This window comes from Typopeltis vanoorti, chromosome 19 (assembly GCF_054136105.1).
Source record: "Typopeltis vanoorti isolate ZY-2024b chromosome 19, IOZ_Tvanoo_1.0, whole genome shotgun sequence".
NCBI lineage: Eukaryota > Metazoa > Arthropoda > Arachnida > Uropygi > Thelyphonidae > Typopeltis > Typopeltis vanoorti.
Window position 1 is genome coordinate 32193480 of NC_143567.1, and position 12256 is coordinate 32205735.

Sequence of the window (12256 nt, forward strand, 5' to 3'; positions counted from 1 at the left end):
GGTATCTCTCCTTCAACCTCCCTCCTATCCATCTTACCAACCCTATATCTATCTCCATCTGCTCCAGTTTACTGATTAGGGTTCCATGTGGTATCCTGTCAAAGGCCTTGGCTAGGTCCAGTAGTATCACTGTAAACCCATTACCCCTATCCAGTTCAGCCGTCACTGTGTTATAAAACGTGAGCAAGTTACTGAGGCATGATCTACCCTTCACAAAACCATGTTGTCCCCCATACAATATCCCATTTTCATCTATCCAATCCTGTATTCTTTTCTTGACTAATTTCTCTAAGACCTTGACAATGATTCCTGATATGCTAATCAGTTGGTAATTTACAACAGCAGTCTTGGAACCACCTTTATGCAGTGTAACTATTTTCCCCTCCTTCCACCCGCTCGGGACTAACCCAGACCCGAGACTCAAATTAAACAAAATGGTCAAGGATACTGACAATTCTTTAGCTGCTTCTCGTACTACACGAGCTGGTATACCATCCAATCCCACAGATGTATTGACATTGAGGTTATGCAATAGACTAGTCACCTCCACTTCATTCACCACAATTCTCGTATAATCTACTGGTTTATTCGTTTCTGCAATGTCACCACCTGGATGATATATTCTTGCAAAGTGCTCACTCAGTAACTCAGCTATCTCAACTGATTCAGTTACCTCCCTACCATCGGCATTCTTTAAAATCATTCTGCCATGTACATTTTTCCTTTTACTTGCTACATATCTAAAAAACTGTTTGGGATTCTCTTTAGCCTGCATGGCCAATGTTCTTTCGTACTCATTTTTTGCTTTTCTTACCACACTCGTCACCCTTCTGGCCTGCGCTTTATACCCTTCATGTGCCTGCCGGTCACCTTTCTCCTTAAATTCCCTCCATAGTTGTTTCTTTTTTTGCAGCTCAAGCTTAATGGTGTTATTCATCCATTTAACCCCTACTTGATTTATTATTCGGACTCTAGGTATACAGTCAGCCATTGCTTCATGCAAGCACTTCTTAACTACCTCCCATGCACTATCAACTTCTAGTCCTTGCAGTTGTACATGCCATGGCACTGAACCAATCAAACTCCTAAGCTTGTCATACTTTCCAGCCCGATAATTCCACATGTACCCTGTCTTAATTGAAAATTCTACACCTTTAGCCACCTCCCAAGTCAAGACCCTATGATCACTCTCACCGATTGGTGGCAATGTGGTCATATTTGTTACAGCCAAATCCTCAGATGTAATTACTAGGTCAAGCACTCTCTCACCCCTAGTATTTTCCATTACATGCTGTCGCAGATAGTTATCCCTTAATAACCGCATAAAATCCAATTCCTTCCTCCCGTGTGTCCTCTCCTCACTCCAATCAATGCGACCATAGTTGAAATCTCCCATAATAATCACCCTCCTTCCACTCATTTCTTCTAGTTGCTTGTGCATACTGTCACCACCATCTTTTCCATCACCTGGTCTATAGCAGCACCCAATTGTATATTTAGTTCTGCCAGCCACAATCTCACACCAAATGGCCTCAAATGTGCTCTTTTCTCTATCCTGCAATTCAACTTCTATTCTCCTTGGCTGGAGCTCATCAGCTATCATCAACAATACTCCTCCCCCCATTTTATTCTCTGTCATTCCTGAACAAACTATACCCATCACATTCAATCCCACTAGCTATATCATCTACAGTCAGCCATGTTTCACTAATACCAATAACCTGTGGTCTGGAAGTGCCAACCATGGCCAAAAACTCTTCCTTCTTGTTCCTAATACTCCTAGTATTAGTGTACATGAATTTAAGACCCCCATTTGCCCCAGCCCTACCTTGATGCCTTGTATTAACTATCCCACTCTGGTTTGTTGTCCTTATTTGCTCTAGCATATTATATTCATTCATACATTCAACTGCCTCCCTAAGGACTGTATATCTACTCCCCCCCCTTAACAAATCTAGTTTCCCTGAATTTGCACATCCACTACATTCAGCAACATTTTCTCAAGTCTTCTTACACCATAACCATTCAAATGCAAGCCATCCATCTTATATAGATCCTTTCGCTCATCAAACTCACTCCACACGTCCACAAATTCCACATCACTCGTCATACATAACCCATGCATAAAGTCATTCGCAATTATGGCCCTCCTTTTAAGCATTTCACTGTCATACCGTGGCAAAAGACTAATCATTCTAACTCTCTCACTCTTTTCTTTTGCTACCTCAAACAATTCATTCAGGTCTTCTATCATTTCCATTTTATCTCCTTTCAAATCATTCGTACCTGCCACAACAATCATTTCTTTCACCCTTTCCTTTTGCTCTCTAATAGATTCAGTTACATCCTTTATGGTTGCACCAGGTTGGTACGATTTTGTCAAATCCTCTACTAATGCCACCAACCAGTCTGCGCTCTTTAATTTCCTCTCCTTAAACATTGATTTCCTCCAGTCCCACTTCCCTAACAGTAAAATCAACCTCCTAGGATGATTTTAATGCCCACACCACCAGCTGGCTTTACTCCTCCAGTCATACAGGTCTAGCAGGCAGAAATGCTGAAACATTTGCCATTTTAAAAAGGTAATGTAGCTTAATAATGAAATAAGAAAGCCTTCCATCAATTTTTACAGAAGTCAAGTCCTGTAAGGATGCTATAAAAATAACCTGTATGTCTTTATATATTTAAAACAGTTTGCTAATGTAAATAATCCCTATGGGAATTGTCTGTACTTGCTGCACTAAAACGGAAAATTCAAAAATGTATTGAACAAAAGCAATACCTTGCCACCAGAAAACGTTGTATGTTAGCTCCTTATAAGGAATATGTGAAAGTTGTTTGGGAATTCCACCTGTAAACACTCAAGGTCAGTGTCAGATGGACCAACAAACTTCAGACGCATTTTCGCTGCCTGAAACAAATAGGATTAAAGGAGTATAAAGGGTCAGTGTCAAGGAAAGAACAAGGGATTGCACCGAAATATTCGGGATCCCATGTCTTCGTGCAGGGATCTGAAAGAAGGTGAATAAAAGGTGTTGGCCGGAAGGTCGAGTTTTGGTTATCCATAGGTCATCATCGGTTACCTGTAGGTCATTACCAGTACCCCAGCGGTTGTCCACTGGATGTAAGTCATCGATGACACGACTTCAGGAGAAGTCATGCCAGTGGTCTGAAAGAAAGATGACAGAAGCCAGTCCGCAGGCAAAGCATTTGATCTGATGACAAACCTTCACCGGGAGCTATTGTCTGAACAGAGGAATCTTCGAGTGGGAAAGAATTGCTCCGTTAGTTTAACGCACACGCAAGCACTCCTCATGCCGAAAATCTTCGTCCGTGTGATGGGAGGACAGCATCCCAACAGTAGCTGTCAGTAAATCTATGGCCGGCATAAAAAGGGAGGGAGAAAACCTGATACGGGAGGAAAAGGTCAGGACTCCAACCCGAAGCCAGGGAATGAGAATACGCAGTGGTAGCAGCCCTAAAGTGAGTTTGATTTTTTCTTTCCAATTTTGTGAATTATAGGAAAACTCTAATAGTGGACTGATAAGATTAGACTACTGAAATTGAATAGAGTTAATGGTTGGATTTAAATGTTTAATAAGTAAAAGAAGATTATGTGTGTAAAAATTTGCTAATTGTGCATTTGCCTACAGCAGGGGTCGGCGAACCGGGGTAAATTACCCCAAGTGGGGTAAAAATGAAATTTTTGGGGGTAATGAGGACTCAATAGACATAAATAAGATTATATAAAAAGTGCGTTCCTTGTTACAACAGAAATTTTTCTTCTGGCAACACTGCATCTGGCCAATGTAATATATGTGGTTAGGAGACGTCACGCAATGTTGAACTCCAAACAAGTTGATTGCTAAGGTGAGAGCAAACAAAGTTTGCGCCTGAAAATATCTTCAGGACTGAATATAGTGTTGTATAGTGTTGTACTATCTTACCTGGGTAAGTAGTACAACACCAGGCAACTCGTAGCAAAGGTGGAGCAAGCTACCAACTCTCCTATCCCAGTATCTCCCATAATGCAAAACACATCTCCTTGTGGATATGTATACTGTTATGCATTAAGGGATTGGTCACTACTCAGACTAGTTTCGACCTTTATTGAGGTCTCTTCAGTGTGAGCCAGGCCCAGAGTTGGAGATACCAGGCAGAAGCAGTAGCAAGGTCATCTTTACTTATAGGAGTTGCCAAAAGGTTTGCTACCTTTTTTTATTAAATTACTCTGGATTTAGAGAAAGATGTTGAAAGTTTATTTTTCACTAGGTTAGACTATAATAAATTTAGTTTAATCCTTTATCCCAGTGAGAGCAAACAAAGTTTGCACCTGAAAATATCTTCAAGACTGAATATATTGTTGTACTATCTTACCTGGGTAAGATAGTACAACACCAGACAACTCGTAGCAAAGGTGGAGTAAGCTATCAACACTCCTATCCCAGTATCTCCCATAATGCAAAACACATCTCCTTGTGGATATGTATACTGTTATGCATTAAGGGATTGGCCACTACCCAGACTAGTTTCGACCTTTATTGAGGTCTTTTGCATTATGGGAGATACTGGGATAGGAGTGTTGGTAGCTTGCTCCATCTTTGCTACGAGTTGCCTGGTGTTGTACTACTTACCCAGGTAAGATAGTACAACACTATATTCAGTCCTGAAGATATTTTCAGGCACAAACTTTGTTTGCTCTCACTGGGATAAAGGATTAAACTAAATTTATTATAGTCTAACCTAGTGAAAAATAAACTTTCAACATGATTGCTAAGGTGTTGTCAAGTGGCTAAAGAGATATTATTTGTCAGTTGTCTATTACCTGCCTTAACCTTATTTTTTGACACGTGTTTTTGCTTTGTTCAAGTTGATTTAAGTTCTATTTTAAGTGTAAGATTTTCATTTATTAACCATATTTTAGTTTTATGTTAGTTCGATAATTTGATTAATATATTTTCTCCTTGCTCGATTAATTTTCGATGGTCAATAAAATAATTAAATATTGCCTTCATCTTGAGGACATGTCTTAGTGCCACGTTTACCAATTAAATTATTGTAAATTTAAATGAACTTTAAAAAACTTAAATTCAATCACTGTCTCTTTTACCCTTCAGATGACACCAACTAGAAAAAGAATATACCAGGAAGAGTTCCTCAATTATAGGTTTACACAAATAGAAGACAAAGGAATAATGAAACTACGGTGTGTTGTCTGTTTGAAAGTACTGACTGCCAAATCTTTCAAAAAGAGTCAATTGAAGAAACACTTGGATAATTTGCACCCATATTTGTCTTCCAAACCACAGGAATACTTTGGAAATTTGGAAATGTCTGTCAAAAGACAAAGACTGGACAGCAACTTGAGAGGTACATTCGATCAACGTTCGGCATCAAAGGCTAGCTTTGAAGTGGCCTGGTTGATTGCCCAAAACAAGAAACCATATACTGTTGGTGAGGAATTGGTTAAACCAGCAGCTTTGAAAATGGCAGAGATTATGTGTGGTCAGAAACTAAATTCAGTGCCCTTGTCTGCAAAAGTTGTGAAAGAAAGAATTTCTATTTTAGCAGAAAATGTGAGGGAAGAAGTTATTTCTTCAATAAAAGAGAGTAAATGCTTTGCTATTCAGCTCGATGAGACTACAGATGTCAGTAGTAATTCGTAGCTGATGGTGTATGTTCGCTACAAAGGTTTACATACAATTGAAGAGGAATTGTTTTGTTCTCCTCTCGAGTTGCAAGTTCGTGGAATTGATGTCTTCAATAAAGTTAATGAATACTTTAATAACGTTAATTTAAAGTGGGAAGACTGCATTGCTGTGTCTGTTGATGGAGCTCCAGCTATGTTGGGTCATGTAAGAGGCTTTTCAACTTTGGCGAGAGAGAATAATCCAAAAATTGAAGTTAACCACTGTATGATCCATCACCAGGCACTGCTTGTGAAACATTTGGAACCTGCACTGGAAGCCATCATGCATGATGTTATCAAGGTTGTCAAAGGACATGCACTAAACACGCGACTATTTTGTGAATTATGTAAAGATGGTGAGGCTGAATATACAGACCTACTTTATCATACAGAAGTGAGGTGGCTCTCACATGGAAATGTTCTGAACTGAGTGTGGGCTAGCAAAACTGAACTTGAAATTTTTACGGTTGATCAAAAGCATGTTCTCGCAGATAAGTTTACAAACTCCTCGTGGGTTGCACATCTCGCATATTTAGTTGATATTTTTGAATATGTGAATGCATTGAACAAAGAATTGCAAGGAAAAAACATCAACATAATTTCAGCCTGAGAAAATATTTCAGCGTTTGGATCAAAGCTTTTATATTGGAGACAGAAAGCAGAACAAAACAAGATAGCTGCCTTTTCAAAGTTAGCTTTGTTTTTGGAAGACTGCGAAAATATTATTTTTGACGACATCAAGGATACAGTTATAAGGCATCTTACCAAACTCAAAGAGCGGTTCTCTGATTACTTTCCAGATCTTGATTCACATACTGTCAGTTGGGTTGTAGATCCCTTTAAATGTGAAATTGCTGATGTGCCAGAAGAGCCTCAAGGGTTGGCAGAGGCACTTCTTGAAGTTCGATCCAATAGTGAAGCACGTATTGAATTTGAAAACAGATCTGTCATATTTTTGGATGTCAATAGCTGCAAAGGCTTTCAAAATTGCACATGAGGAGGCAGTCAAAAAGTTGCTGCCTTTTGCAACAACCTACCTTTGCGAACAAGGATTTTCCACTCTAATGAACATGAAAACAAAGCAGAGAAATCGATTGGACCCCGGAGACAGTATTCAAATTGCTATGACATAAAAATGCCCCAATTTTGATGTTATTGTATCAAAAATGAAACAACATAATTTCTCCAAAACCTGAAGTGAAAAAGTTTTCAAAGAAATCCTTGTTTCATAATGAGGATATTAATTTATTTTATCGCATTTATTTTATACTTTTTATATTTATAATTGTATTCTCTGTATAAATAGATTCAATAAACCTTTTGAATTTAAATAATCTATGATTTTCTCCCTTTCAAATCAAGGGGGTAACGTCGGAGTAAATAAATATATTTTGGGGTAATAGGTAAAAAAGTTCCCCGACCCCTGGCCTAGAGTATTATCTCAGTATCTGAAGGATCGAACTTTTATATGTAATGATATTCTTGTAATGATTATAACAGTAAAGAACTGTTTGTTAATGGTACTATTACTTAGGATAGTAATTCGATATTGGAGGAGAGCGGTTATTTATGTGACATGATTTTCATGAATTGAAAGGGCATTTTAACATAATTGTTTTATGTAAAGTTAAACTAAGCAAATTTTTCTTTAATGGAATAATAGTGTAAATTGTTTTATGGTAAATAAATGTGTGTTGTTTAAATGTTAACAGTGTTGCCTGATATTTAATTCTTTGATGCACTGTTCCAAAAAAATATTAGAGCCTATTAGCAGGAACCCAGGAGAAAAGATAGTAAAGGATAGATAGTAGATCACGACTGCAGATATTAATTACTGGACGCACTTAACACTTCTTGTACTAAAAAATGGACATCAGTGGCGCAGCTTATCAAATAAATTTTCTGGTGTTCAAGAAATAAGAAGGCAAGTGCAGAAGGTAGTATAGCTTAAAGAGATAAACATATATAAAAGGAGATACCTCCCCCTGTTTACAATGCCGCAGCAGCTGATAGGATCAAATCCACAGTAATTAAATTAGATAAAAGTGGATTGGAACAGTTTCATAAATTAAGATCAGGCAACTAAACAGAAAAGAGTATTCATATAGTGTAAAAGAAAATTTTTTTAACCATGAACGTGAACAATGTTGATTCAGGAGTCACTAGTACTGATAAAATGGGGGATAGAGAATTTTTCAGAATGGTGAATCCTCACCTCTTAATCCCTCAATTCTCTGGACAGGACCACGACGATGTGTTGTCCTTCAAGTCTGTAGAGGAGCTAAGGAATGTTGGAAACTGGTCGGACTTCCAGCTTCTGACAATATTAAGGAACAAACTGATTGGCAGGGCCAAAAACTTTTTGTATTCCTCTCCTATACTGAGAGACACTTTGGAGTACAATAAGTTTAAAAATACCCTAATGTCTCAGTTTTCCAAGACTAAAAGCGTAGGTCCGAATCTGTGGAGGCTACAGAAATGCAAGCAGGAAAGTAAAGAGACTATCACATACTTTTACAATAGGCTGCTCACCTTAGCAAATAGCTTGAGTGTGCCGGATAAGGAAAAGAGCCATTATGATTGGGCAGTCCTTAACCAATTCAGGCTAGGAGTGAGAGAGGAATATAAAGAAACAGCATATAATAGGAAGATAAATAATTTAGAAGACTGTTATCAGGCAATAAAGGAAAGGGAAGAAAGGTTAGGCGATCTACATCCAGCATCTAGTGCCAGTCAAATACACAACATTTCAGAGGTGTTGGAATCAAAAAGTGAGAGTAAGAAAGAGAAAAATCTAGCTAATCCTAAAGAAAAGAGAATAAACAAACAGAAGGTAGAAAAAGAGGAAGATAAGGTTAAAGAAATGTATGAAATAGACCACAACATACAGACAATCTCTGATTCTTTTAACAGAGAACTACAAGCCTTTATTAAAAGAGAGGTAGAAAAGCTACAGCAGCCCTTGATGGAGAAGCTTAACTCCATTCTCGATCAATTAGGGGAGACCAAAGCAAAATCCTCATTGGAGAACTTAGACTCTGAGCAAATGCATAGTGAAAAAGAAAATAACAGAGAAGCACCCCAGTGCTACAGATGCGGAAAATTTGGGCACATTGTCAGATACTGCTCTCACAGCAGAGGGAATTATGACAGAAATAGAAGATATGAGGCCAATATGGTAATGACTCACCACCATCCCACACGGAGGACTAAGAGATGGCCAAGAAGCGTTAGAAGTCAGCAGGAAAGCACTTTGTTAATGTAAATAATCCCTATGGGAATTATCTGTACTTGCTGCCCTAAAACGGAAAATTCTAGAATGTATTGAACAAAAGCAATACTTTGCCACCAGAAAACACTGTATGTTAAACATACAGTGTTTTCTGTGAAAGTTAAACAACTTTCACATATCTCCTTATAAGGAAATATGTGAAAGTTGTTTGAGAAATCCACCTGTAAACACTCAAGGTCAATGTCAGACAGACCAACAAACTTCAGATGCATTTTCTGCTGCCCAAAACAAATAGGATTAAAGGAGTGTAGTGGAAGATCAAAGAAAGGGTCAGTGTCAAGGAAAGAACAAGGGATGGCACCAAAACATTCGGGGTCCATGTCTTTGTGCAGGGATCCGAAAGAAAGTGGATAAAAGGTGTTGGCCGGAAGGTCGAGTTTCGGTTATCCATAGGTCATCACCAGTACCCCAGCGGTTGTCCATCGGATGTAAGTCATCGAGGACGCGACTTCAGGAGAAGTCATGCCAGTGGTCTGAAAGAAAGATGACAGAAGCCTGTCCACCAGGCAAAGCATTTGATCTGATGACAAACATTCGCCAGGAGTTATCGTCCGAACAGAGGAATCTTCGAGTGGGAGTCGTCCTGGTGTTGCACTACCTTACCCCAGTCCTGAAGATACTTTCAGGTGCAAACTTTGTTTGCTCACACTTGGATAAAGGATTAAACTAAATTTATTATATTCTAACCGAGTTGAGTAGATGATTTGAGAATACACACTACATTGCATACGACTTATGACTGAGCATTTGCAATGGTTGCTTATTCATAAGTACAGTAGTATAGAAATAGAACACATGACATAACATAAATAAAAAAAAAGAATTTTAATTAGGAAAAGCTTTTTGGAAAATCTTCTGTTTTTTTTTTCTTTTTCTTTTGGGGGGAGCTAATAAATGACCACCACTGTGCCCACATGGCTCTATTGTACCATTACCCACAGAAGAAGCCAATCTCCTGGTTTCACATTTTGCCTCCAATGCATGCATAACTGACCATGGTAAATTTCCCCCCAACCTTCCAGATGCCCAATACGCAATGTCCCTTATATCCTTTAACCAGAAAAATATTGTCCAAATTAGACACAAAAGTCTTCTGGTCCTGATGGCATTCTTAAAATTGTCCTGAATATTATTATTCATGACACCTCCAAGGAGTCCGAAGACTCATTGCAGGAGGACACCTACTATACAACTGTCTCCACCACTACACCGAACCTCTACTACCAATCATCTCCATCAATGCCATCTACCGCCCACCATCACCACAACTAGTATTTTTTGTCTGTAAATTGAGTGAGTTCTGAAGGGCCGATTTGTCTGTATGTGGAATGAAAAATCCGAGTTTCCAGGAGAAAAAACCCTGCTACCTCCACATGAGATCAGCTAACTCACTTTTGATTGAAAAAGTCAACATAAAGATTCCTCGTGTTACGACAAGAATCGAACTTAGGCCTATTCTGATTGAAGGGTGCAATGCCCGTTGTTCTTCCAATTGCACTACGGAGGAGAGAGAATATATACTCTCTTACTCCACTGGTGTCTATACCACAGCCTGAAAATTGGCCTATATTCAACCCATTCCAAGAAGGGTGACAAATCACTTCCATCAAACTACTGTCCTATCTCACTCACTCCAGTCCTGTCTAAAGTAATGGAAGAACCATCAATTCCCAACTCATATACTACCTTGAAGGCACCCAGCTAATAAATGACCACCAGTTTGGATTCCTTTGCTGCCGATCAACAGGAGATCTAGTCTCATATCACCCATCTCTGGACAAATGCCATATAGAAGTAAGGTTTACTAAACAAACTCCCATCATTTGGTCTGTCCCAGGACTTCTGCAGTTGAATTGCCAGCTTGCTGTATGGAAGTAAATGGATGGTTCTTTATCCTCTCACCATTCAACTAATTCCATGGTTCTACAAGGTTCTGTTTTCTCACCAACCCTCTTCCTTCTATATTAATGACCTACTTCAGTTAACTCCAACAATAGGTTTGCAGATGACAGAACATTGCACTCCTCCCTTTCATTTGATAAACCTTACTCTACACAAATCTACAGAACATCAACCACCACTTCAATTCTGATCTCCAAGTCATCCTCCAATGGGTTTCAGATAACCTCATCAATTTCAGTGCTAACAAAACCCAGTTCCGTCTTATTTCTCACAAAAAAAAAGAACCATTGTCTCCCAGTATTCCCTTTGACAACATTCAAATTTCCAAACAAGATGATATTTCTCTTCTTGGAATCACCCTGACATTAAGCCTCTCCAGGCATAAACACTTCACAACCACTGTCTCCTCAGTTTCTAAAAAACTAGGATTTCACTTTCGCTTAAGATGCTACTTCACCTCTGAATAGCTGTTAACCTTACACAAATCAAAATTCCGCCCAGCTATTGAATACTGCTCTTACATTTGGAGTGGGGCCACTAAGAGCTAGCTCAAAATGCTTGACTCAATACAGAGGAAGGCAATTAGATTGATCAATAACCCATCTCTTACCAACTTCTCCCACTTTCACATAGACGTTTGGTTTCTGCAATATGTGTATTCTATAAATATTTCCATGGCAAATGTTCATATAAAATAGCATCAATAATTCCCCCACTCAGTACTAAATCCGTTGAAACATGCATGGTTGCTGCCCAACATCCCTTCACAGTACACCTTGAAACTCACAGAACAAGTTTCTTTTCCCTCCTCCTTCATCCCTGCTACTGTTGTATTGTGGAACAGTCTTTCCTCTATGTGTTTCCCAAGGAATACAGTATAGACTTTTAAATCAAACATAAACAAGTTTCTCATTTCCCAACCCACCATCCACCCACGGTACTAACATACTCTAGGTTGATTAACCAGGCTTTCATGTATGGGCTCAACATTATTAAAAAAAAAAAAAAAGTGGATGGCATATCTATCTACTCTTCCAGCCAAGGGCTGCAAATTCAAATTCCACAGAAGTAGGATACTTATGAATACAGTATAGTTTGGCAGCTACCACTATCTCCTTACCTGCTAAATGGAGGTCTGAAGTAGCTTGGATGTAATTCCGACGCCAAAAAAAAAAAAAAGAAAGAAAGAAAAAAAGGGTTTCTAGATCAGATGCATGGATTATTCAACCTTCATTCCATTTACAGTACTAACATGCAGGTTTACAACTTTTCATGGATGGGACTCCCAAAAAAAAAAAATTACAAATCAAAACCCCCATATGGATATGACATTTCAATAGAGAAATATTCATTTCCAGTGTAGAAGCACAACC

The 12256-nt window shown here is 38.7% G+C and overlaps 2 protein-coding genes across 2 annotated transcripts in view; both read left to right on the plus strand.

The window, feature by feature from the left end:
* LOC150095975 (zinc finger BED domain-containing protein 5-like) overlaps nucleotides 1-5666 on the plus strand; it is a 54844-nt gene extending 49178 nt beyond the window's left edge. Inside the window, exon 2 of the mRNA XM_090409576.1 lies at nucleotides 5118-5666. Coding sequence (XP_090265702.1) covers nucleotides 5118-5666 — 549 coding nt within the window. The remainder of the gene's footprint in view (nucleotides 1-5117) is intronic.
* Nucleotides 5667-5669: 3 nt separating this feature from the next.
* Nucleotides 5670-6686, plus strand: LOC150095976 (protein ZBED8L-like). Its single transcript, XM_090409577.1, has 2 exons — nucleotides 5670-6045; nucleotides 6313-6686. The coding sequence occupies exons 1-2, from the start codon at nucleotides 5670-5672 to the stop codon at nucleotides 6684-6686; spliced, it is 750 nt and encodes a 249-aa protein (XP_090265703.1).
* The last annotated feature ends 5570 nt before the right edge of the window (nucleotides 6687-12256 follow it).

Coding starts and splice junctions, on each gene's coding strand:
- LOC150095976 (XM_090409577.1), top strand. CDS start 5,670: ATGGTGTATGTTCGCTACAAAGGTTTACATACAATTGAAGAGGAATTG. Junction 6,046..6,312: donor TTGTGAATTATGTAAAGATG/GTGAGGCTGAAT, acceptor AAAATATTTCAG/CGTTTGGATCAAAGCTTTTA.